A 22,654-nucleotide genomic window follows, 5' to 3' on the forward strand; every position below is an offset into this window, starting at 1 on the left:
TTCCTTGGGCCATCACTAGAGTTTGCAGTTACACATGACATCTCTCGTTCCTGTGCTCACAGCCAAAAGGGAAAGGATGGTTTGGTGTAACTATTTTATAGTGAGTTTTAGATCAGACTCATTTCTACCATAAGCACTTTTGAACTATCAAAACCCAATGTTTCCCAACATATCTCCTGAGGTACCCAGATTCTGTGAGGTGCTTCCCAATAAAGGGGTTCCGTGGTGAAATACTTGGGGGAAACATTGCATTCCTACTCTGGATGAAAATCGCACACCGTGAAATGAAGAAATTCATTTAATATTGTTTCACCCTGCTTTGGTCCCCTTTTTCATGCAACACCTATGTACGCTAGTTGTGCAGAATATGTTTTGCAGAAACACTGGTCTATCAGCCATTGGAGGTGGCAGAATCTGGAGTTCCCAAGGATTGGCTTCTCCCTCCTCTGTCCCTGCTTACAAGCAGAGCCTCGGTGGGCCCCACATGCCACGTCCGTGTGGGAGTTAGGTTTGGACCGGTGCAGTAGCAAGGCTGCCATTCTGGAGAACGAACTGCCATGAAAACAGAAGCCACAGAATTCATTTGGTCGAGGGTATTGCTGGTCCGGATGCCAGTCCACGGTCTGCTGATTAAAACTGCAAACGGCACTCAGTCCCCTGTAGATGTGCAACCCGAGCGTTTCCTCAGGACAGGAGCCTGGCTCGTTCCTTTGGCTCTCACCCCATGGTGATCTCTCTCTCTCTTCCATGTCTTTGAAGAGTGGCAGCTTGAGATCAAGAAAGAGCATCTTCCAGTCGGAGCACAAACAGAGCCGAAGGGGTTAGAAAGGGCAAGCCAGCACATCCCAGAAGGGCCTTGGCCTGTCTCCTGCTGGGCGTTTCTCCCTCCGAGTGTCCCCTGGGCAGGCTAGAGCCCCAGGTACTCAGCCAGGAACACGGCCAGGATGCGGCTCAGGTTGTGTACCGTGGGTGGGTGCAGGTTGGCCTCGGAGTCATCGGATGTGTGCCAGACAGAGGGGAAGGGTGTGGCGATGAGGTGGAGCACGGGAACTCCTGCAGGGCAAAGAGGAAGCACAGGCCCATGTGTGGCAGGCCCATGCCTGAGGAAGTCTGCCTCCCCGCGCCCCCCACATTGTGCCACTTGAAGAACTCTGAACAATTATTTTAAGTGTGTGAGGGTACGTGTTGATTAAAAAAAAAAAACACATCCAATACATTCATAACACAAATCAGAAAAGCTCAAAACTTCATGGCTTATGAAAAGACTAGAAGATCTGAACACTCGCTAGTGCCGGGCACTGGTCAAGGTCTTTACGTTCAGTCCCCTCAGCAACTCTTGAGATGGGGGGGGCTGTTAATTATCCCCATTTTATAGATGAGGAAATTGAGACACAAAGAGGTTAAGCAATTTGCCACCAGTCCCCAAATCTAGGAAGGGGCCAGGTCCTACCTGTGGCCCCCCTGCCCCCCAGTTCCCATAGCAGGTACCTCGGCGGAGGAACGGGATGTGGTCGTCTTCCACGGAGCCGGGGGGCTCCCCGGTCTGGAAGTACATCACTTCCCAAGGATGAGACTGCAGGAGGTTCAGACGGTGCAGGCGCTTCTCTGGATGTGGTGGGGATTAGAAGCAGAAGGTCAGCCCCTCCAGGGTCAAAGGTTCCCCTGCTCACAGATCAGAGGAGGGTGGGAGGCCTGGGGGTAAAGCACTGATCATGCCAATAAGGATGAATGTTACTTCATCATTCTGGGATAATGTCAGATACCCCAGACTGCAGGCTGACTATGTTCCTGATCTCATTTAATCCCTTCGAGTCTAAGGAAGCAGACACCCCCATTATTAGCATCGAGTCTAAGGAAGCAGACACCCCCATTATTAGCATCGAGTCTAAGGAAGCAGACACCCCCATTATTAGCATCATGCCCATTTTATAGGTGGGAAACTGAAGCTCAGGGAAAGGAGGCCACTTGCCCAAGCTCATACAGCTGGTTAAGAAGGAAAGCCAGAATCTGAACGCAGGGCTCTCTGACCCTAGAACCCCTGTCTGTAATCACTTCATTTGACTGCTATGGGATCTTTTGTGTTTCTGCCCCAGTGCTTTAGGGAGAGGCTAGAGAGGTGGAAGGAAAGCTGGATGGCCCCTCAGAGGCCAGGTGCCTGGTCCTCTCTCCAGCATCCCAGGCAGGTGTCTGCCTATACCTTCACCCTTACCAATGCTCCTGAGCCGATGGAACCAGCGGGCCGTGCGAGGGAAGTGACTGTAGAAGGTCGGGTTGGGGGCTCCCAGGAGATCAAGAAGCATAAAGAGCTCCTAGGGAGAGAAGTCAGGACTGAGCAGCCCTGCGGGATGCTGCCAACCTCATGCCCCCCTCCTCCCACCTCACCGGCACCCAGCAGGGCCCTAGTCTTACAATAGCCTGGATCCTGGTGGAGCCCAGGCCGTGGGGTGTAGACTCCATGAGCTGGGCCAGGTGCCGGGAGCCATAAAGCGAGTCCTTGGGTCCCCACTGCTTCAGTGCCTCTTCACCATCCAGGAAGATCAGCTGCAAGGTCATTGGCGCTGCCTGTGGGAGCCAGTGGTCAGGGCCAGCTCAGTGCTAGCCTGCCACCTCAACGCACCCACATTTCCTGCCTGTTTGCACAGCTGACTAGGGCAAACAGTCTCCTCACTTGTAGAACCTGATAGCCAAGAGTACAGTCTGCCTGGATTTAAATCCTGGCTGGATTGCTCACTAGCCAAGCAGTAGTGGGTCAGTTACTAAGTTCTCAAAGCATCGACTTCCTTATGTAGAAATAGAGTTAATACCACTTCTCATAGGGTAGGATTTGAACCCGGGTCCTAAGACAGCACGGGTTTCCCTGGTGGCTCAGTGCTAAAGAATCCACTTGCTAATGCAGGAGACGTGGGAAACGCAGGTTCAATCCCTGGGCTGGGAAGATCCCCTGGAGAAGGAAATGACAACCCACTCTAGTATTCTTGCCTGTAAAACCCCATGGACAAGGAAGCCTGGCCGGCTACAGTCCATGGGGTTGGGAGGAGTAGGACACGACGTAGCCTCTGAACAACAAGAATAATAAAGCAGCCTAGGACAGTGCCTAATGCATAGTAACTAAATAAGGATTAGCTCTGATTGTAAGAGCTATTCCTCAAGTTCATTTGGCAAAAGAGACAGATCCACAAATAAATAATTGTACAAACAATGAAATGAAGTCGGGCAAATGCTTCTAAGAATAACAGGGTCCCGAAACATCCTCCAAGGGGGTGGGGGATAACCTGGCCTGGGGAACATGTTGGGTCTGCTGGGAAGGGATGTTTGCACTGAAGCTGAGGAGGACCTGGCCTGGCAAAATGGAGCAAAGGGAAGCGTGTTCCCTGGTGAGGAAGCAGCATGGACCAGGACTGGGGACAGAGAAGGGGCCAGAGAGGTTTGAGAAGAGGCCCTAGGGCCCAGCAAGGGCCAGGGAGCTTGGGCTCTGTTACAAGGGCGCTGGGGTTTCAGCCATGGAAGGGATCTGAGCAGGATAGAGGCATGAGGTGCTTCCATTCATTCCATACATTATTACTGACATCCTACTTTACGCCAGGCAGTATTCTGGGCAGTGTTCAGGGAATACACAGGAAATAAACACAGCCAAGGGCCCACCTATCTGAAGCTTATTCGAGCTTGGGAGACAGACAAACAAATCAACCTAAAGCCCCATGAGGCATGGGATAGCGACAAGGAGCTATTTTATGGTGGCTGGGAAGGTCTCTTTAGGAAGTCTCTTTGACATCAGAGTGGACCCCTGAATGAAGGGTGGGAGCCAGTCAGGAAGGTATCTGAGAAAAGCACATTGTAGGCAGAGCAAACAGCAAGCGCAAATGCCCTGAGGTTGAGAGTGAGGTCCACAGAGGAGGTGGGAGGCTAGCATGGAGTGAGTGAGGGATGAGGGGTGGGAGAGGAGACCAGAGAGATGAGAGGGCACACCTCATGGGCTAAGAGAAGGACTCTGGCTTATTCATGGAATGACATGGGAGCCATGGGAGGGTTTTAGGTAGACAAGGGACAGATTCTGACATTCGGGAAATGGAAAGACCCCCTGGACTCTGGTGTGGAGTGGAGGAAGATAAAACCAGGGAAGGGAGAGTGGCAGTATGGACCAAGGAAGAGACATCCTCATTCACCCACCCCTACCCTAACCCCTGCTCTCCTTACCCTCTCCTTGGCTTTGCCCAGCTCCTGGTCAAGGGCTTGGGCCAGCTCCAGTAGCAGGGAGCAAGGCACTGCCGAATCCGTGGCCCCCACAAAGGGGGCTGAGTCAGATGGGAAGAGCTTGGAGTCATAATGGCAGGCAAGGGTAAGGTGGCGGGCAGCCCCTGGGTCCAGCGTGGCCACCACATTGCTGAAGTCCAATGGCCCCACGGGTGTGGAGGCAGTGAAGGAGTCGAGTTCTATATGCCAGCCTGCTGAAAGTGTCCGCAGCGTAGCCTCCAGGAACTAGTGGCAATAGAGAAGAGGGAGGGTGGGTGGGACTGGGGAGAAGGTCAGAAGGGCCATGTGAACCATGCTGAGCAGTCAGGTTGGCTCACCAATACCACTTTGGTTGAATCATTCCCTTGAGACACTTCTGAGTACCTACTAAGTGTCAGGCATGGAGTGCCCCTATTTCTTGAAGCCCAAACTAATCACAGCTCACCCTTCCATAGCACTCACTCTGTGCCCAGTCCTTGTTCTAGGAACCCCTATGGAGTGGGGACTGACAATGGTTCCATTTTGCAGATGAGGAAACCGAGGCACAGAGAAGATGAAATTAGTTTAAGGTCATACCAAGTGGCTGAGGTGGATTTGAAGTCAGGCAATGTTCAAATGACTCTCAATGCCTTCTGGGGAGCAATATAGAGCTCTGGAGCCAAACCATTTGGGTTGAAAGCATACCATTTATTGGCTGTGGGATTTGGGCAAAATGCCTAACTATTCTGGGTGTCAGTTTCCTCATCTACACAATGAAGATCAGATTGGTACCCACCTCGTTAGGCTCATAGGGCTGTTGCTGATGCATATAATAAGATTGGGGGAGGCGCAGTATAGAGGGCAGTGGTCTGGTGGTTAGCAGAATAGAGCTCCTATTAGCTCCAGGCAGACCCCCAGCTCTGCCACTTGGGCAGGATACCTATTTCCTATTCATTGATGGGCTGTGGGGTCAGGAGTTAGAGGTGGGGTCCTTTTACCTTTCTCACTTGGAGATTGCCCGGGCTGCCCGGAGTCCGTACAACCAGCAGAGGGCGCAGGAAAGTGTTCCAGAGACGGTGAGGGTCCAGTTGCCCCACTACCCTCCGCACCCGAGCTTCGGGGAGGCTTCCGATCAAAGGGCCCTGAGGAAGCAGGTACGGAAGAGAAGAGCAGAGCATGAAAACGACCCTCGTTCCAACCATATCCTGGAGGCTGCCCTCCTCTTCCTAGTCGCAGCCTCCAGCATCAGAGGTTTCTAGAAGTCCCTCCAAACCCATCCTGCCCAGCCCACGGCAATCCTGATGGGGGAAGTCTAGGCCCAGCGAGAAGGGACTCTTCCAAATATCTGACTTTAGGATTAGAACCCAGAACTCCAAGTCTTACTACTCCAGACTCTCTTACGGGGTAACCGCTATTACAAAACAAGCCCGAAGCCTCATTGCGTTGGAAAGGGGTATGCGCTCTAAGAACGGAGACGGCGGCACCTGCAGCTAGGGCCATATGGTACAGACAAAGCCAGGTCAACCCAACCTAGGGTCTTCCCGTGAGACCTTGGGGAAGGGGAGGCAAGGAGTAAAGGGTTCCGCAGTGCCCGTGTCCCCGCCTGTCCTCACCCGCAGCTCCCGCCCCAGCGGTAGCTCTTCAGTCTGGCTATGCCAGATCCTCCAAATGGTATAGAACACCGAGGCTACCGTCAGAGCCAGCAGCAGCTGGGGCAACAGCTGTGCCCGCGGTATCAGGCGGCGCTTGGGCGGTGAGGGTCGCTCCAAAAGGCTGCGTTCCCCGACCTGGAGCCGGGGCCGCCCGCGGCCCCCGGAAGGCATGGCAGCTTGGCCCTGAAACGGGTCGGAGACGGCGGATAGAGTTAAGGCCCAGCCAAGTCCCGCCCCATGAAATAAGCCGGACCAATGAGCAACAAGAGCGGCTGCACCATCCGCCCTCCCGCGAGCAGTAAAGCCAATGGGACTTTCGGCCTGAGGACTGGGCTCCTTTCCTTCAGGGAGCTTTGGGGGTTGGTTCCCCCGGGTTGCACAACCCCAAAGGGAGAGCATAAGAAGTAGGCGCCGCCCCAGCGCAGGAGGGGAAGCCAATGAGAAGCGTTTGATCACCGAAAACATTAGTCTTACTGGGCGCAAATCCACGCCGCTCCCGGATGGACCCTCTCCCTGGTCCAGAAAATCCAATATACACGTAAATCAACAGTTCCCGAAGGAAAGGGGGAGGTGCCCATCCCTGAAGCGAGGAGCGGATTGGCTTCTCGAAGGCCGCGCCCCCAAAGGCAGAGCTGGAGGGCATTTGGAAATGGCTAGTATTTCCCTCGGAGAAGGCAATGGCAACCCACTCCAGTACTCTTGCCTGGAAAATCCCGTGGACAGGGGAGCCTGGAGGGCTGCAGTCCATGGGGTCGTGAAAAGTCAGACACGACCGAGCGACTTCACTTTCATTTTTCACTTTCATGCACTGGAGAAGGAAATGGCAACCCACTCCAGTATTCTCGCCTGGAGAATCCCAGGGACAGCGGAGCCTGGTGGGCTGCCGTCTATGGGATCGCACAGAGTTGGACACGACTGAAGCGACTTAGCAGCGGTATTTCCCTCCTTCAACCTATGCGGTTCTACAACAAAATGGTTTGAATCAGTCCCGCCTTCTTTTCCTCTCCATGGTCGTGAATATCTGCCCAGTACTGTCTTGAATGGTGGCCTGGAGCTACTTACTAAGTAAGGCTTCTATTCTGCAGCCTCCGCCGAAGGCGGAGGTCGCTATAGCAACGGGCCACGCCCCACTCGCTGGTTAGGTTTGCGCAGGCGCGCGCGGAAGTGGGCCGTAGGAAGAGGAAGTCCCGCCTCTGGCTCTCTGTTCCGAAGGCACACCACGGAGGAGACGGTAGTGACTTGAAAACGCGGTCACCATCATCATGTGAGGCCGGGCTGGGTTTGGGTGGCGACAGTGGGGTTGAGGGTGTAAATTTGGCTTCTTACCGGTTGGAGGGGGTAGGCAGAAATGGGAGCGGAAGCAAACATTTGGGGGTAAAGTGGCGTATCTTTCTACTGATTAGTTGCGAAGGGACTCATTGGGGCCTTTGACGGATCCTGACTTGGGAGAGGGGACAGCTTTATCAGATAACAGGGTGGGCTTTCCCAAATAAGCAATCTTATTGAACTGAATTTTAAGAGGAAGCGTTTTTACGAATTAAAAACCTGGGAGATGAGGAGTACGGACTTGTAGGAAAAGTGGTCTTAAGGTAAGAGGCTTAGCTGGAGACAATTGGCTTTTCGATCACATCCGCCATTTGTACGGATAACGAGTTATGGGGGTGATTTTACTTATATATTCACTCAACAGTTATTTATTGAGTGTTTGGGTATTAGGCTGCTTTAGACACATAGATTATTATCACTGAATTACTCCACTTTCCCCAAGGAAAAAAAATCCTCTTCTACATCTTACGGGATGGCAAGAGGCAGGCAGGAAACGTGCTGGTAATAAATATGTAAATTCTAGAATGTGTTAGGGAATAGGGTTGTGAATAAAGAAATAACAGAGCAGGGTAAAACAGTGTGGAATGTCACTTTTGAGAGACAGAACACATAAAGGAGGGAACACTTGAGCAAAAACCTGAAGAAAGTGAAAAAGCAAACCACAAAGATATCTGGGGAGGTACCTAGGCAGAGGGAAAAGTGAATAGAGGGGCCCAAGAAGGTTTGCCTAATATCTTCAAGAACCGCTGAAGAGGCCATTGTGCCTGGAACAGAGTGAGGGTAAAACCTGGGTTTTACTTTTTACACTGAGAGGAGAGCCATGAGAGGGTACTGAAGAGTGAGATGATTCTTGACACAACCCCTGAGACTGCTCTGTGGAGGGCAAACTGTTGGGGAGCGTGGGTGGAGGCAAGGAGACCTCTAGGAAAGAGATGATGGAGGTTTAAGCCAAGGTAAGAAATTCAGATTCTTATAGGTTTTAGTGGCAGATGACTGGATTTTCTGACAGACTGAATGTAGGATGTGAGAGAAGAGTCAAGTTGACAGCAGGGCTTTTGCTCAAAGAACCAGAGGGATGGAGTCACCATTGACAGAGATGAGGAAGGCTGTGGATAGTATAAGTTGGGGTTATGGGCGGTCTGGAGTTCAGTCTAGGACATGCGAGGATTGGAAATATCCATTAGGCATCCAAGTGGTGATACCAAGAGAGAGGACTGAGTAGGAGGAGAGGGATATGTGTCGGGGAGACACCGAGGGAGAGGCCATGAGCACCCAGGCTGTGGGCCTTCTCACCTCTGGGTTCCATACTTGTCTTCTCAGGAGTCTCCTCAACAAGCCCAAGAGTGAGATGACCCCAGAGGAGCTGCAGAAGCGGGAGGAGGAGGAGTTTAACACGGGGCCACTCTCCGTGCTCACGCAGTCAGTCAAAAACAACACTCAAGTGCTCATCAACTGCCGTAACAACAAGAAGCTCCTGGGCCGCGTGAAGGCCTTTGACAGGTGAGCACCAGGGTCTGGGGAGGTATGCTGTCCGGGCCTCAGTTTCCTTACCTGTGAAATATGCGTCATAATAATATCCTCCGGAAGAGTCATGAGGCTTCAGTAATACTGTGTATGAAAAGCACTTGGCTAAGTACCTAACACATGATAAATGCTCAGTAAACATATGCAGCCTTTAGTTAGCATTTGGGAAGTGCTTTCCTCACCATAGATTACTATACAGCAAGATACAGAGCTTTCCCAATTTTTTTCTTTTCTTTCTTTCACTCAGTCAAAGTTCCCTATATCCATCTATCCCTTTATGTGCGTGCATGAGGGCTAAGTCGCTTTAGTTGTGTCTGAATCTGTGCAACCCTATGGACTGTGGCCCACCAGGCTTCTCTGTCTATGGGATTCTCCAGACAAGAATACTGGAATGGGTTGCCATGCCGTCCTCCAGGGGATCCTCCTGACCCAGGGATCGAACTCGAATCTCTTACGTCTCCTGCATTAGCAGGCAAGTTCTTTACCGCTAGAGCCACCTGGGAAGCCCCCTGTCCCTTTACCTTGCTTTAATTTTTCTTCATAGCACTGACTACCACTGTTTACCTGCTTCGTGTTCTGCTCCCTTCACTAGCCTGCAGAGTTCATGAAGACAGGGCTCTTATCTGTTTTTTTTCATTGCTCTAATCATCGCAAAAGTTTGTTGACTGAGCCATTCCACACTGTCATCACACATGCCCATAACAAGACTACTGTGTTGATTCACTTAATTTTCACAACAGCCCTAGGAGGCAGGCACCATGAATGTCTCCATTTTAGAGAAGAGGAAACTGAGGCACAGAAGGTGAAGTCCTTTGCCTGAGCCTTGGAGCCCTGGCTGTCCCCCTTCCTGGGGGCAGTGCCGCCCAGAGGAAGGGTCAGGACGCACCCCTCACTCACTCCTGCTGCCTCCTCGTCCCCACCAGGCACTGCAACATGGTGCTGGAGAACGTGAAGGAAATGTGGACGGAGGTCCCCAAGAGCGGCAAGGGCAAGAAGAAGTCCAAGCCCGTCAACAAGGACCGCTACATCTCCAAGATGTTCCTGCGCGGGGACTCTGTCATCGTGGTCCTGAGGAACCCGCTCATCGCTGGCAAGTAGGGGCCTCCTCCCTGCTGTCAGAACTTGCCCCCCGGTTTTGCGAAGACGTGCCCTCTATACTTGAAATAATAAAACCGTGCGTTTTTTCTAGCGGCCTCTGCCTGTTCCCAGGGCCTAGAGAGCGGAACAGACCCCAGGGAGGGGTGGCAGGGTGTGGGGCCAAGCATGGGCTCAGGCCTCTCTGAACAGGTTAAGAGGCCCAGTCTCTGCCCCTTCCAGGCCTTAATTTTCCCATCTTGCGGTCTTCTGTGTTTTAAACTTTTTTCTACCTTCTCATCACTTTCTCCTCCTCCTCCCCACCTCTCAGTAAGTCACTCTCTCTCAAAATTTTTTTTCACTCTTTTTTTTTTCCCCCATTTGTTTGAACAGTCTGTGCCCAGCCCTGTGTTGCCATGCTGGGGACACAGCAGAGCCCAGAAAAGCCCCCAACCTGCCCTCACTGAGCAGAGGTTAGAGCAATTAATACTGACAGCATTTGTAGCTGACACCTGCTGAGCTGTGAGAGCACCAGGCCCTAGGCTCTGTCTGTTGCTACGTCTCTACACCTCTGAGCAGGCACTGTGATCCATCACCTCCAATTCCAGGGGCAGGGGCTGAGGCAAAGAGTGGTGATGGTGCCTCCCCAGGGGAATCCAGCCCAAAAGTGGTGATGCCGTGATTCAAATCCCTGTTGCTCCTGAGCCAGTGGCTTAACCCCTGAACTCTGCCCTCAGATCACAGCTTCGTGAGCCCTGAGAGAAATTCTCTGACAATTGTAGAGAGGTGGAGGTGGGAAGAAAATAGCAACCCACTCCAGTGTTCTTGCCTGGAGAATCCCAAGGACGGGGGAGCCTGGTGGGCTGTCGTCTCTGGGGTTGCATAGAGTCAGACATGACTGAAACGACTTAGCAGTAGCAGCAGCAGGAGGTGGGAAAGGAGGTCCTGGCTTATTGTGGGTGGATTAAGGGAAATCCCTTTAGTCTTTCTCTGAAGCATATCCATTATGCTCCTCCCACCCGCATCTCTCTCCGAGTTCTGTCTCTGCATCTCTCTCTGTATTCTCCAGAGAGGGCCAGGTGCCAGGCTGGTGCAGTTCCTAGGCACGAGGTCAGGATCCAAGGAGATGTCTGACACGCTGAGCTCTGGAAGGCACAGCCTGAGTTATCCCAAGAGCCCATCAGCAACAGGGCTGAGGACCCTGCAGTAGAAGAAGGCCTCACACATGCAGGGAGATGGCTGTGAGGTTATAAGGGTGCATGTTCATGTCTAATTGAAACACCCATCTGAGGGATAGATACCAGAGCCATCCCATTTTATCGATGAGACAGCTGAGGCCCAGAGAGGGTAAGCGACTTGCCCAGGATCACTCAGGAAATAAGCCGAATTCAAACCCAGGGAGCCAGACCCTGTGACTGGGAGCGGGGCAGGATGGAGCCATGATATCCTAATCTTTAAAGCATGGCGGGGAGGGGACGGTGCTGCTGCAGAAATCTTCCCCCTGGATTTGATGATTGTTTGGAGCCTGGGATAGCACAAGCCCTGGGGTCACACTCCTGGGTTTGAGTCCCGGTCGCACGTCCCTCCTGTCTTCCCCAGGAAGTAGCAGGTCCTTTTCCTGCTTTGCCAGGCTGAGAGCAAAGATTCTAGCCTAGGGCTAGAACTGATGACCCTGCCTGTCATCCATCGTCTCTATCCAGCCATCTGCCCAAATAGTTTCTAATCCCCTCTTCCAATTCAAGTGTGTGAAAGTGAAAACAGGTTGCAGGAAAAGCACTAGGCAAACCGGCCAAGTGTGTTCCATGCACCGGTGAGATCCTCTTAGGAACTTGAGGCCGTCCTGGGATGTCGGTGTGATCATTTCTGTTTTCCCGAAGTGAACCTGAGGCATTTCCCCCAAGTCACATAGCTGAACAGTAGCCAATCTAAGATTTGAGCCAGGCTGGTTCCTGCAGCGTTAGTATTCCTCCACCATCTTTCTAGAGAAGCAGCTTTCAGAAAATGTTGGGTCTGTGGACTTCCTGATGGGTCCAGTGGTTAAGAGTCTGCCTGTCAACGCAGGGGACACTTGCATTGTGTCTGAACCTAACATGGGTTCAATCCCTGCTCTGGGAAGATTCTGAAACTACTGAAGTCCACCGCTGCTGAGAAGCCTGTGTGCCTAGAGCCCAAGCTTCGCAGCAAGCGAAACCAGCGCAGTGAGGACGCCACATACAGCAACTAGAGAGTAGCCCGCAGTTGCCGCAACTAAAGAAAGCCCGCGTGCAGCAACGAAGACCCAGCACAGTCACAAATTAATTTTTTTAAAAAAAGAACATGATCGTCACATGCACAATTTTAATCATACACACTGCAAATAGTTTAAATAGCAGGCGATCACAGGAACGTTCCCAGTTGGGGCTTAAGCATGGAGAATGGTAGCGGCATGGTGTCCATGATCTCTTGGCGACTCGAATCTCTTGAAGTTAGGCAGCACTGCTCTCCAGAGGGTGCAGGGCCACCACCAGCACCTGGCCACACAGCCTGCCCTACCTACTGTCATCTCCCTTATGGCCTGGCCAAGATTTCCCCACCCCAAAAGCAACTGTTTTTCTCATGCTTTATTTACAAGGACCCAGCTCTCAGGCCCCACCTTCCCAGAACCCACAAGAGGGGCCCAGGAGGGCCGCATGCTTCAAAGGACATTGAATTCAGCGGCCGTGAGCCATATCTGTCCAGAGAGCTGGGGACCCCAAGGAAGCGAATCAACAACACCCAGGTGCTAACTGAATCTAAGTGTGTGTCTGTGATGGGGAGCAATTTAGGAGTGAGAGTCTTGTGTGTGTGTGTATATATATACGTGGCCCAGCCACATTGAGGCTGCTGGCTTCCCCCCTAAATCTCATAGTTCCCAGGGGCCACCAAAAAGGGTAGGTATGTCTCCAGGTGGCAGTGGGCCTGGCCTCCAGATGTCGATTTCAGCACTGGTGCCTGCCGTGAAATTGCTTGTTTCTATCCACACTCAGAATCCTCTCTGGACCCCAGTGCCCACTCACATTTCTATCTCTAATCTTTGCTATGAGCTCCAGACCCTTATTTCCAGCTTAACAAGTCCAGAGAGCACTCCTGGTACTCCCCACCTCAAACCCCATCTCCCTCCCTCTTTCCTCTCTCCATCCCAAACTGAGAAATCATCCCTGGAGTCTCTCCTTCTTCAGCAAATCCTCTCAGTTCTACCTTTAAACTAGCTCTAGAATCCAACCATTTCACACCCTATGTGGCTGCCACCCCGGTCCTGCTAACATCACCTCCCACCATTCTCAGACTCCTGACTGGGCTCCCAGCTGCTCCAATAGCCCCTAATAATCCATCCCCCGACAGGGCAGATGGAGCGGTCTGTTTAACACCTTAGCCCATTCCATTAGGAGACACTCCAAAGAATCTTCCATGAACTTGGAATAAAATGCCCACTCTTCTGTCCCCACCTACTTCTCTCTCCCCATCTGTGGGCTGTGACTCATCCCGCTGCAGCCTCGTAGGTCACCTCTCTCTTCCTCAGACAGCCAAGCTCCTTGCCCCAGGGTCTTCGCAGGTATTCTTCCTTCTGCCTTAAAACCTCGTCTGCCAATTCTTTGCAAAGCTGTCTCCTTCACCTCTTTTGGGCATGACTTCAAAGTTGCTTCATCAGAGATGCCCTGGACCACACTAGGTCCCCTTCTAACCTTTCTTCCTAAGCCATCCCACAGTGTACATAGTATAATTTAATTTGGCCTCACCGCCTGTTTCCCCCACTCAGTTGTGATCTCTAGGAAAACAGGGGCTTTTCTGTTTCCTTCCCCGCCCCCAGTCCCAAACCCCCGCCATTTACCCAGCGCCCTCCAAGCCAAACCTGGTACACAGCAGGCGCTCAATAAATACATGCTAACTGAATGGACCCAAGAATCCCGCTGCCTAGCAGTAACTTTCTAAGACGTGGTTGGCCTCACCCCCAGGACCTGGGAGGGTCCTTGAGCACAGAGCGCGGCCGGAGGCGACCTGGCCCGGGCCGGAGCCAGAGGGCAGGGTCCGGAAGACGGGCTCGGGGCGCTGGCGCGGCTCCTCGCTGAGGCTGTGGCGCAGGCGGCAGCGGTGCCAACCCCGGCGGATCTCCGACTGCACCTGAAACCGGACGGCGCTCAGAGGCGGCGGCGCGCGCGCCATTCCCTGCGCGGCCGGCAGAGGGCGGGGGCGGCGGGCCGCGGCTCTCCCTACCTCCTTGTTGATGAAGCAGTAGAGGACGCTGACCAGGAAGCCCTGCCGTGGGGGGAGCGGGGGTTAAACTGGGAACAAGGGCAGGGTTATAAACACCCCTCAGTGAGCTCTGACCCTTTACAGGCCCAAACCACCTCGCCCGTCGCCACATCGGTCCCAGATTATTGCAGTCACCCTTTCCCTGGCTCCTGACTTTCCCCCTCCCCTTGTCCTCGTCAATTTGCAGAGCCATAAGGGCTGGAGATTAAGAACATGTAACCCCAGAGGCTGACTGCTTGGATGTGATCACTGCTTCTCACTTTCTTCCCCACTTAGGCAAGCTGCTTAACCCCTCTGTGCCTCAGTTTCTTCATCTGGAAAATGGAACAATAATACAGTGGTGGTGCTGAGATTTAAGGTATTATTAATACACAAGAAGCTCTAGTGCACGTCACATAGTTAAACCTTTTTCTAAATCTTATCATAACTTACTACATGACATATTGGATTTATTTATTTGGCCGTGCTGCAGGGCTTGCGGGATCTTAGTTCCCAGACCAGGGATGGAACCTGGGCCCTAGACAATGAAAGTGCTGAGTCCTAACCACTGTACAGTCAAGAAATTCCATAATAATAAACTTAAATAGGCACATCCAAAAAATTAATTTTGAAAATTAGTTTTATATTTATAATTTAGAAATTTAAATACATATAAAATGTATTTATAATTAATAAAGGAATTGATACATTAATGCAAGACAAGGGCTTCCCTAGTGGCTCAGATGTTAAAGAATCTGCCTGCAATGCAGGAGACCCAGGTTCAGTCCCTGGGTCGGGAAGATCCCCTGGAGAAGGGAATGGCAACCCACTCCAGTATTCTTGCCTGGATAATTCCAAGGACAGAGAAGCCTGGCAAAGTCGGACATGACTGACTAAGCATACAGTAAGATATTACTTATTATCACTTTCCACAATCCCATTAAAATCCAACTCTGATCACGTTCCTGTGCTCCCGTGGCTCCCAAATGACTCAGAGGAAAAGCAAAGGGTCCTCTCTAGGCCCAAGGATCTACCTGGGTACCTCACCTCTGTCCTATCCACCCACCCCCTGCTTCAGGCATGCTGGCCATGATAGTGCCATCATGATCAGTACTCTCTCTCACCTCAGGGATCTTGCACTTGGCATTTCTCTTCCTGGAACATTTCCCCCAAATATCTTCCTAGCGCATTCCCTCATCTTCTTTGGGTGTCTGCTCTAGTGTCTTTTCAGCAAGGTCTTCCCTGACCCCTGTCCATAATCCCTTCTTCTTTGTCATCTCTATTTTCTTGCCTTCTCATCCCTCCCTCCTTAAGGCACATCTCACCATCTGACATTCTGTGTATTTTACTTATATAGCATCTTTAGCATCTGTCTCTCCCACTAAAGGATAGGGACCATTGGGTTGGTCATATCCCCATAGTAAGCCTGGAAAAGTGCTTGGTATATAGTAAGTGTTCAATAAATTTTTGCTGAATTGATAAATGAACAGCCTTTTAAAGTGAAACTAGTATTGTCCCCACTTTAGAGATGGGAAAACTGAGGCCCAACAAGGTAAAGCAGGATGGAGACTAGGGTAGGACAAGCACAGGCAGGGTTGACCTTAAATATCAGTGGACATCTCCTTCCATTTGGCATGTTGGGGACTTCATATGCTTCGCCTTTTCCCTGGCCCTGAGGTGAAGGTCAAAAAGCTGGGAAGTGAGGACCCAGATTTGGTCCCAGCCCTGGCTGATCTCAAAGCCCTCGATCTTAACCAGGAGGCAGTACTGCTGGGGCTGCCGGGTCTCCTGCCTTCTCCCTGCTTCCCCAGTCAGGACAGAAGTGTAGAATGAATGAAAAAAATCCCATCTTCGCAGCCCATTCTGGGCTGCACCAGAGGATGTCTCTAACCCTCGTTCCTCTCTGAGTAGGAGGGCCCGAACTCAAAGGGCATAGCTCCTGCACCTCGCTTAGGCACCTGGAAAGAACTGAGGAAGATTTCAAAGCCGAGCTTGGCCAAGCGCAGGGCACCCCGGGCCTGTTCTTCAGTCACGGGAGCAAACACCACCTCGTGGACGCCCAGCAGGGGCACCAGCGTCAGCGTGGAGCGAGCCAGCCTGCGGGTAGAGGGTGGCAGTGATGCCGGGGTCCTGAGTCCCCCACCTTGCCCCCAGTCACCCTCCCCTCCGTCCCCACCTCAGTCGGTAGTCCGGGCAGCGCATCTGTCGCGTCCTCAGCTTTGACACGAGGATGCCAAGGATGCGGACAAAGATGAGAAAATTAATCTGTGGCGGGTGGGGGGTGGTAGGGGAGAGAGAGAGACTGAGCCAGTTCCCCGCCACCTTGGCTTCCCAGAATGGGAAATTCTTGAGACCAGCCTGGAGGAGATGGGACCGGTCGTACCAAGATTGTTAGGAGAATAGGGGTTCGTATGATCCACCAAATGGCTTTGATATCGTTCCGCTCCCAGCACCTGGGAGGGGGCGTAGAGCTGAGATAGACCAGAATACCTGAAGACTCACAGAATTGAGCACTTAACCTCCCCACCTTCCTTAAGGCCACACCCACATTCCCCTAAAGTCCCTGCTACTATTTAGGCCCAGCCCTCATCCCGCCCCTTGCAGTAGTCCTGGAACCCATCTTCCTAAGCGACTGGTTCCTTTAGACACCCTCCCAGGCTCCTAGAGACAATTAGAACCTCCCCACGATTCCGTCTCACCCCGCCCACGTCCCTCCAAGGACCGCCCACGTCCCTCAAAGCCCCGCCCACCTCCCCAGACCCGCCCCCCAGACCCCGCGACTCACTGCGTGTTCTCGAACAGGTACCTGACGATCACCCAAGGAATGACGAAAAGCGTGGGGGCCCCTGTGCAGACCCCAACCCCCGCCCCCCACCCCGCCGCAGCTGTCAGAGCGCGCACGGGCCCTGCCAGGCCCAAGACCCGCGGAATTCCCCCGCCGGGAAGGGGAGGCAGAGAATCCTAGAGAGACGAGGAGACCCCCTCAGGCAGACCAGCTGGGTAGTTTGCGGGAGGGGAAGCGCGCTGGGCAGGGCAGGGGACAGGGTCGGGGCTCACCCCAGCCGAGGAGCATGTAGCAGCGGAAGTGGCCCTTCTCGGAGCCTCCCACAAGCACGAGGAGACTGTGCAGGTAGATGCCTTCCACCAGCAGCCACGTGTAGTTGGCGCCCACGCAGTACTGGGTCACGATCTGGGCCGTGCGACAGGCAGCTAGGGCCTAGGGGGTGACCAGACAGGGGGAGGGGGCAGTCAGGGTCCCCTCCAAGCCCATCTCTTATCATCAAATATTCTCTTCCCATTCTGTATCACCAAAGGATGAAGTAGCTATCCTCTCCTCACTCATTCTGTTCTCTTTCCCTACGTGAACTCTCCCACTCTAACCTCTTTAACGATTGGTATCTTCCCTGGAGAAGGAAATGGCAACCCACTCCAGTATTCTTGCCTGGAAAATCCCATGGACGGAGGAGCCTGGTTGGCTACTGTCCATGGGGTCGCAAAGAGTCGGACACGACTGAGCGACTTCACTATCTATCTATCTTCCCTGGAAGCTCAGCTCTAAGGAATCCGCCTGCAATGCAGGAGGCCCTGGTTCGATTCCTGGGTCGGGAAGATCCGCTGGAGAAGGGATCGGTTACCCACTCCAATATTCCGGCCTGGAGAATTTCATGAGTTCCCCCCAGATTCCCCTGAATATGGACTCTCCCACGCCATCTCCTAAGAATTCAACTACTCCACCTTTCAAAAGGTTTTTCTCATCACCCACCAGCACATGGACTCTCCCACCCCCTTCTCTTTCAACAATTGGTATGGCCCAACTTGCTGCCAGACAGGTTCTCTCCCCACCCGCCCCTAGTCTCTAGTCTCTCCCACCTTGTCTCCCTGGAACAAATTGGTATCTGCCAAATCCCCCCATCGGTTAGTTTCTCCCATCCTCCCAACTTCTGTCTCGCCTCTAGAAGGGGCCTCTCTTATTGGTGCAAAACTCCAATGACGGGTGAGATACCGAGAGAAAGGGAATGGAAAAGTTCCAGTACAGGAGATAACGGGATGAGAGAGTTCAATGATGAGGGAGGCTGAGTAGGGAGGGTCCCTCTCTAGTTGTGTCAGAAGGGTCTAGAGAGATTAACAGAGATTAACAATAACATTATTGTTCTTTTTGTTGTTTCCTTGCTAAGTCGTGTCTGAGTTTTTTGTGACCCCGTGGACTGTAGCCCATCAGTCCCTTCTGTCTGTCCATAGGATTTCCCAGGGAAGAGCAGTGCAGTGCGTTGCCATTTTCTTCTCCAGGGGATATTCCCGACCCAGGGATCGAACCCATGTCTCCTGCATTAGTAGACAGATTCTTCACCATTGAACCACCAGGGAAGCCTGGTTGATAAGGTGAAAATTGCTCAGTCATGTCTGACTCTTTGCAGCCCCGTAGACTATACAGTCCATGGAATTCTCCAGGCCAGAATACTGGAGTGGGTGGCCTTTCTTTTCTCCAGGGGATCTTCCCAACCCAGGGATCGAACCCAGGTCTCCTGCATTGCAGGCTGATTCTTTACGTTCTGACCCACAAGGGAAGCCCGTTGATAGGGTAGGGAGGTAGTAAATGGAATGGGAACCCTCTGGCCCTACCAGAGGAGGCAGAATCTCAATTTGAGAAAGAGAAGGATGTTGCTCACCTGGTTCCACAGGGTAAGGACCTGATCCCCAGGGTAGGGACCAGGGGGAGGAAGCAGACGGTCCCGGGTGAGGATGGCAGCTGCCCGCAGCATGAAAGACGTGAACAGGTTGATGTGGATGTAGTTTCGAGTGCAGCGCAGCCGCCTGGGAGATTTGGGAGGCAGTCTGGGGGCCTGTCCATGGCCACACAGAGTCCCTTAAACCATGTCCCAGCCCTCCCCATAGAACCACCATTGGATACTTGTTGCCGGTGGAGCCTGACTACCCCCATCTTTCTGGGAAAACTGAAGCCCAGTCTCTGCTGCTTCTGTTCAAGGTTGGGGGGTCCCACCTGAAGGTACTCAAGATGAGCAAGGCAAACAGCAGTGTGGCAAGAGACAGGGAGTAGCCCACGGTGTACACAACCTGCAGCCGTTCCAAGGTCAGCCTTTGGTCCTGGGGGTGGAGGTGGGGGGAGAGGACACAGAAATAGAGCTCAGATACCGCAAGCCACAACTGCTGAGCCCGGACCGAAAAGCCGCAACTAAGACTAGACCCCGCTCACCGCAACTAGGGAAAGCCTGCACAAAGCAATGAAGACCTGGTGCAGCCAAAAATTAATGAATAAATTTTAAAAAGAAATAAAGCTCAACTCCTGCCCTTAGGCCATAAAGGAGCTGCTCTTTGTTCATACTCGCACCCCAACTTTTTGGGGGGGATCTATCAACCTTTTTTTGAGTGGGGCATTCCACCCCTCAACCCCAGGGCTGGGCATGTGACCAACGAATCAAAGCATGCTATCTAACACCACACACACACACACACACACACAGAGTGACTACTCAAGGGCAGGTATGCTACTCAAATCAGGCCAATGACGGTCATTCCTGGAACATTAAGTTGGAGCTATTGAGAAAAAAGCTCAGTCTGCCTATAGCATTGCTTGCAGGTGGAATGTGAGCCTGGTACCGATGGGGGCCACCTTTTCCACCCCACAGAAAAAAAAAAGAGGACACCATCATAGAGAAAAACATAAGTACAATATGGTGAGATTCCCAACTACATCATTTTAGCACCTAGATCCAGCTGTACCTGAAGCTGCAATCTTATAATTTTCAATCACAAAAGCCAATATCTTTTTCTTTCTCCTTCAAGAAAGGAGTTGAATTTCTATCACTTGGAACCCAGAGTCCTGAATGGTACAAGGGGTTTCAGGCTCTGTCTGAGGCTGCTGCTTTTCTACTGCTGCCTGGAAATCATACCCTGAAATCTCTCCTCTTCTTACCTGAAAAACCCCATTTTTCTCTGGGTTTTCACACTGAGAATGGTCTCTCCAAGGTCCCCATTGGCCATCACTGCCACATTGGCGGAGGACAAAGCCTTTAGCCACTGAGGGGAAACAAGGGAGGGAATCAGAAGCGCACAGAAAGAGATGGAGACAGAAAGACAAACTGAGGCAAAGGCAGAGAGAGATATCCAGTGATGATGATGATAAACCATAATATAGCATTTTACATGTAATAATTTAATATTCATAACAAGCCTATGAATTTGGTACTATCATAACCATCAATTCACAAATGAGGAGTTGAGGCATAAAGAAATTTCACTGGAAAAAACTCTGATGCTGGGAAAGATTGAAGGCAGGAGGAGAAGGGGACGACAGAGGATTGAGATGATTGGATGGCATCACTGACTCCATGGACATGAGTGTGAGCAAACTCTGGGAGACAGTGAAGGATAAGGGAGCCTGGGGTGCTGCGGTCCATGGGGTCACAAAGAGTCGACACAACTGAGCAGCTGAACAACAACCCCAGGTCACACTGCTAGTTAGGCAAGGAAGACCAAGATGTGCAGAGACAGACTCATGAAAAGGAGAGAAAATAACCTGGTGGCCGTCAGAAAGATACAGAGACAGATAAGGGACGTTATGTGGAGGGACACACAGACGGAGACACCCAGCCCAAGAGGACCAGGGGAGCTGCGGGGGAGTGGCGTCTGGGACCAGGGTTAGGAGGGAGATCTTTGTGTCAGAGGTGGGCCTGGGGTCCACCCGGCAGCTCACCGTGACCGTGCCAGGGCAGATACCAAGGGCAGGAAGCACGGGCAGTGGCGTTGGGTGCAGTGTAGTCCCAGCAGACGTACATATCGAAGGACCCGTTACAGGCGAGGCCTGGGGTGGGCGTGGGGGCCAGAGTTCGGACAGACCTGCTGTAACTCGAGCCCAAGGAGTCTCTGCCCTGCACACACAAGCCCCGCCCAAGCCCCGCCCACCTGGAGTGGTCGCGTCCCTGCTCCTTCGTAGCTCCTCCCACCAGGCCCGAGGCCCCGCCCATCTTTCGAGCCTTACTCTGGGCTCCTCCCACCAAGCGAGTTCCCGCTACAGATGCTTCCCAGTCAGTAAGGCCCTTCCTAGACTCCACCCAAAACCCCGCCCCCTTCGCCGTCCACTTTAGGTCCCACCCACCGAGTGTAAGCCCCTCCCAAGACCCCTCCCCTTTCAAGCTTCATCTCTGGTTTCTCCCACGAGGCCCACTTTTACCCCAGACACTCAGACTTCCCTTTCAGGCCTTGGCGGCATGTCAGTCCCAGGCCGGCCTCAAGGCCATCCCTCTCAGCCCCAACCCTTTCCTTACCCCCAGTCCTCCACCCCTGTCACACCTGCTGGGGGCTCCGAGGCCTCCAGGGTCTCCTGGCACTCCCTGCGGTACCGCTCCCAGCGCTGGTACAGCTCTCCCGCTGTCTGCCCCTCAGAGCCTGCCTACAAAAAGAGAGAAGGAAGGACCACACCCACCCCCCCCACCTCGGCCCGCGCCTCGACCCGAGCTCCCAGGCAGCAAGATCCCTGAGGGCCAGAGATACCCTGAAGGAACTTGAAGCGGCTGTCCTGTTTTGCTCAGGCGTCTTGGGTGGCTTAGAAACCTCTTTTAAGTCTTGAGGGGTGCCTAGAAACCACCAGGGGAGTTGCTGTGGGGAACTAAAAACCTTCAGGAAAATGAGGAGACGGAGGTGGCTGGATATTATCAGGAGGATTTGAGGGGAGTGGGGGGTGAGGGAAGAAGAAGGACTAGAAACAACCATCAAAACTTGAATCTGGGCAGGTGGGGAGCCTTGAAACAATCTTCCCGGTGGGATACGACTTAAAACCGGCCCCAACATCCCTCCAAGCCTTGAGATCCTTGGCTCCTCTGGTTCTCACCTCCGCGCTCCGGAGCAGCGGCTCCCACAGCGAGAGCAGAAGCAGCAGCCACCAGGGTGGACAGGTGGGCATCGTGTGGGCAGCAGGGCATGGGGAACGAAGGGTCCGGTCACGCAAGGGCAGCCGGGTCTGGGGGTCCGAGGCAGAATCAGGAGCCTCTGCCTCCTCTCCCAGCCCCAGCGCCCTCTGCTCAGGGAATCACGTACCCCGGAGACAGCGCCCCCCACAACTACGAGGGATGATTTGGGGCCGGGGGTGGGGGTGGTGAGTCTTGAGGAGTGGGCGGAGACCGATCTCCAACACCTGATTCCCCGGCCCGCCCCCGGCTGTTGCTGGGGCAGCGGTGATGGAAGGGGAGTGTTTGCAGAGGGTGCGGTTGCCTTAGAGTTGCGCTGGACGGGAAGCTCCAGGGTCACCTACAGTCTAGACCTAGAGACTCGAGGGAACCTGGGGACCACCTTGGAGAGGAGGGCATGTAGCTCGAAGTGACTCTTGGACTTCCCACTCTCCCAGCTCAAAGGGTTTTCAAATCACGGATAGGAACCCGACCTTATCAAACATTTCCGGCTGCGGATAAAACCCAGAGTTAATGGGACAATGGTTCTCCTTAGGGACTAGAAAGGTGAGGGGCCCAGATGCTTGGAAATCAGTCTACCCCCCAACACACCACATCTGGCACCATGCAGGGAAAGGAGGAAACAGGAGGATGTCGGCTGGAGCTCCAGAAACACACGAATCAGAAATGCTTGAGACAAACATAGAAACTGAGAGACAC

General features: G+C 52.9%; 3 protein-coding genes across 4 annotated transcripts; 1 reads left to right on the forward strand and 2 right to left on the reverse strand.

The window, feature by feature from the left end:
• Positions 1-280: 280 nt before the first annotated feature.
• On the reverse strand, positions 281-6,353 carry QPCTL (glutaminyl-peptide cyclotransferase like). 2 transcript variants are annotated; one of them, XM_014479639.2, is made up of 8 exons: positions 6,336-6,353; positions 5,823-6,044; positions 5,208-5,351; positions 4,195-4,476; positions 2,410-2,562; positions 2,210-2,309; positions 1,489-1,605; positions 281-1,053 (listed from the first exon to the last, which is right to left on the reverse strand). In XM_014479639.2, the coding sequence occupies exons 2-8, from the start codon at positions 6,030-6,032 to the stop codon at positions 908-910; spliced, it is 1,152 nt and encodes a 383-aa protein (XP_014335125.1). In that variant the 5' UTR covers positions 6,033-6,044; positions 6,336-6,353; the 3' UTR covers positions 281-907. The 2 variants fall into 2 exon arrangements, with proteins under 2 accessions (XP_014335125.1, XP_070243609.1); XM_070387508.1 differs by lacking the exons at positions 281-1,053; positions 6,336-6,353 and having other exon boundaries at positions 1,529-1,662; positions 5,823-6,141.
• Positions 6,354-6,971: 618 nt separating this feature from the next.
• SNRPD2 (small nuclear ribonucleoprotein D2 polypeptide) lies at positions 6,972-9,899 on the forward strand. The gene is made up of 3 exons (XM_005900332.3): positions 6,972-7,125; positions 8,508-8,687; positions 9,635-9,899. Coding segments are annotated over exons 1-3 (357 nt in total). The 5' UTR covers positions 6,972-7,123; the 3' UTR covers positions 9,810-9,899.
• A 1,867-nt stretch (positions 9,900-11,766) lies between these two features.
• Positions 11,767-21,951, reverse strand: GIPR (gastric inhibitory polypeptide receptor). The gene is made up of 13 exons (XM_070386723.1): positions 21,880-21,951; positions 21,342-21,441; positions 20,746-20,853; positions 19,966-20,069; positions 19,033-19,136; positions 18,701-18,845; positions 17,091-17,250; positions 16,819-16,879; positions 16,417-16,486; positions 16,210-16,298; positions 15,992-16,130; positions 14,016-14,057; positions 11,767-13,922 (listed from the first exon to the last, which is right to left on the reverse strand). Exons 1-13 carry the CDS (start codon positions 21,949-21,951, stop codon positions 13,716-13,718), a joined length of 1,401 nt encoding a protein of 466 aa, XP_070242824.1. The 3' UTR covers positions 11,767-13,715.
• Positions 21,952-22,654: the final 703 nt, after the last annotated feature.

This window comes from Bos mutus, chromosome 18, assembly GCF_027580195.1.
Source record: "Bos mutus isolate GX-2022 chromosome 18, NWIPB_WYAK_1.1, whole genome shotgun sequence".
NCBI classification, from domain to species: domain Eukaryota; kingdom Metazoa; phylum Chordata; class Mammalia; order Artiodactyla; family Bovidae; genus Bos; species Bos mutus.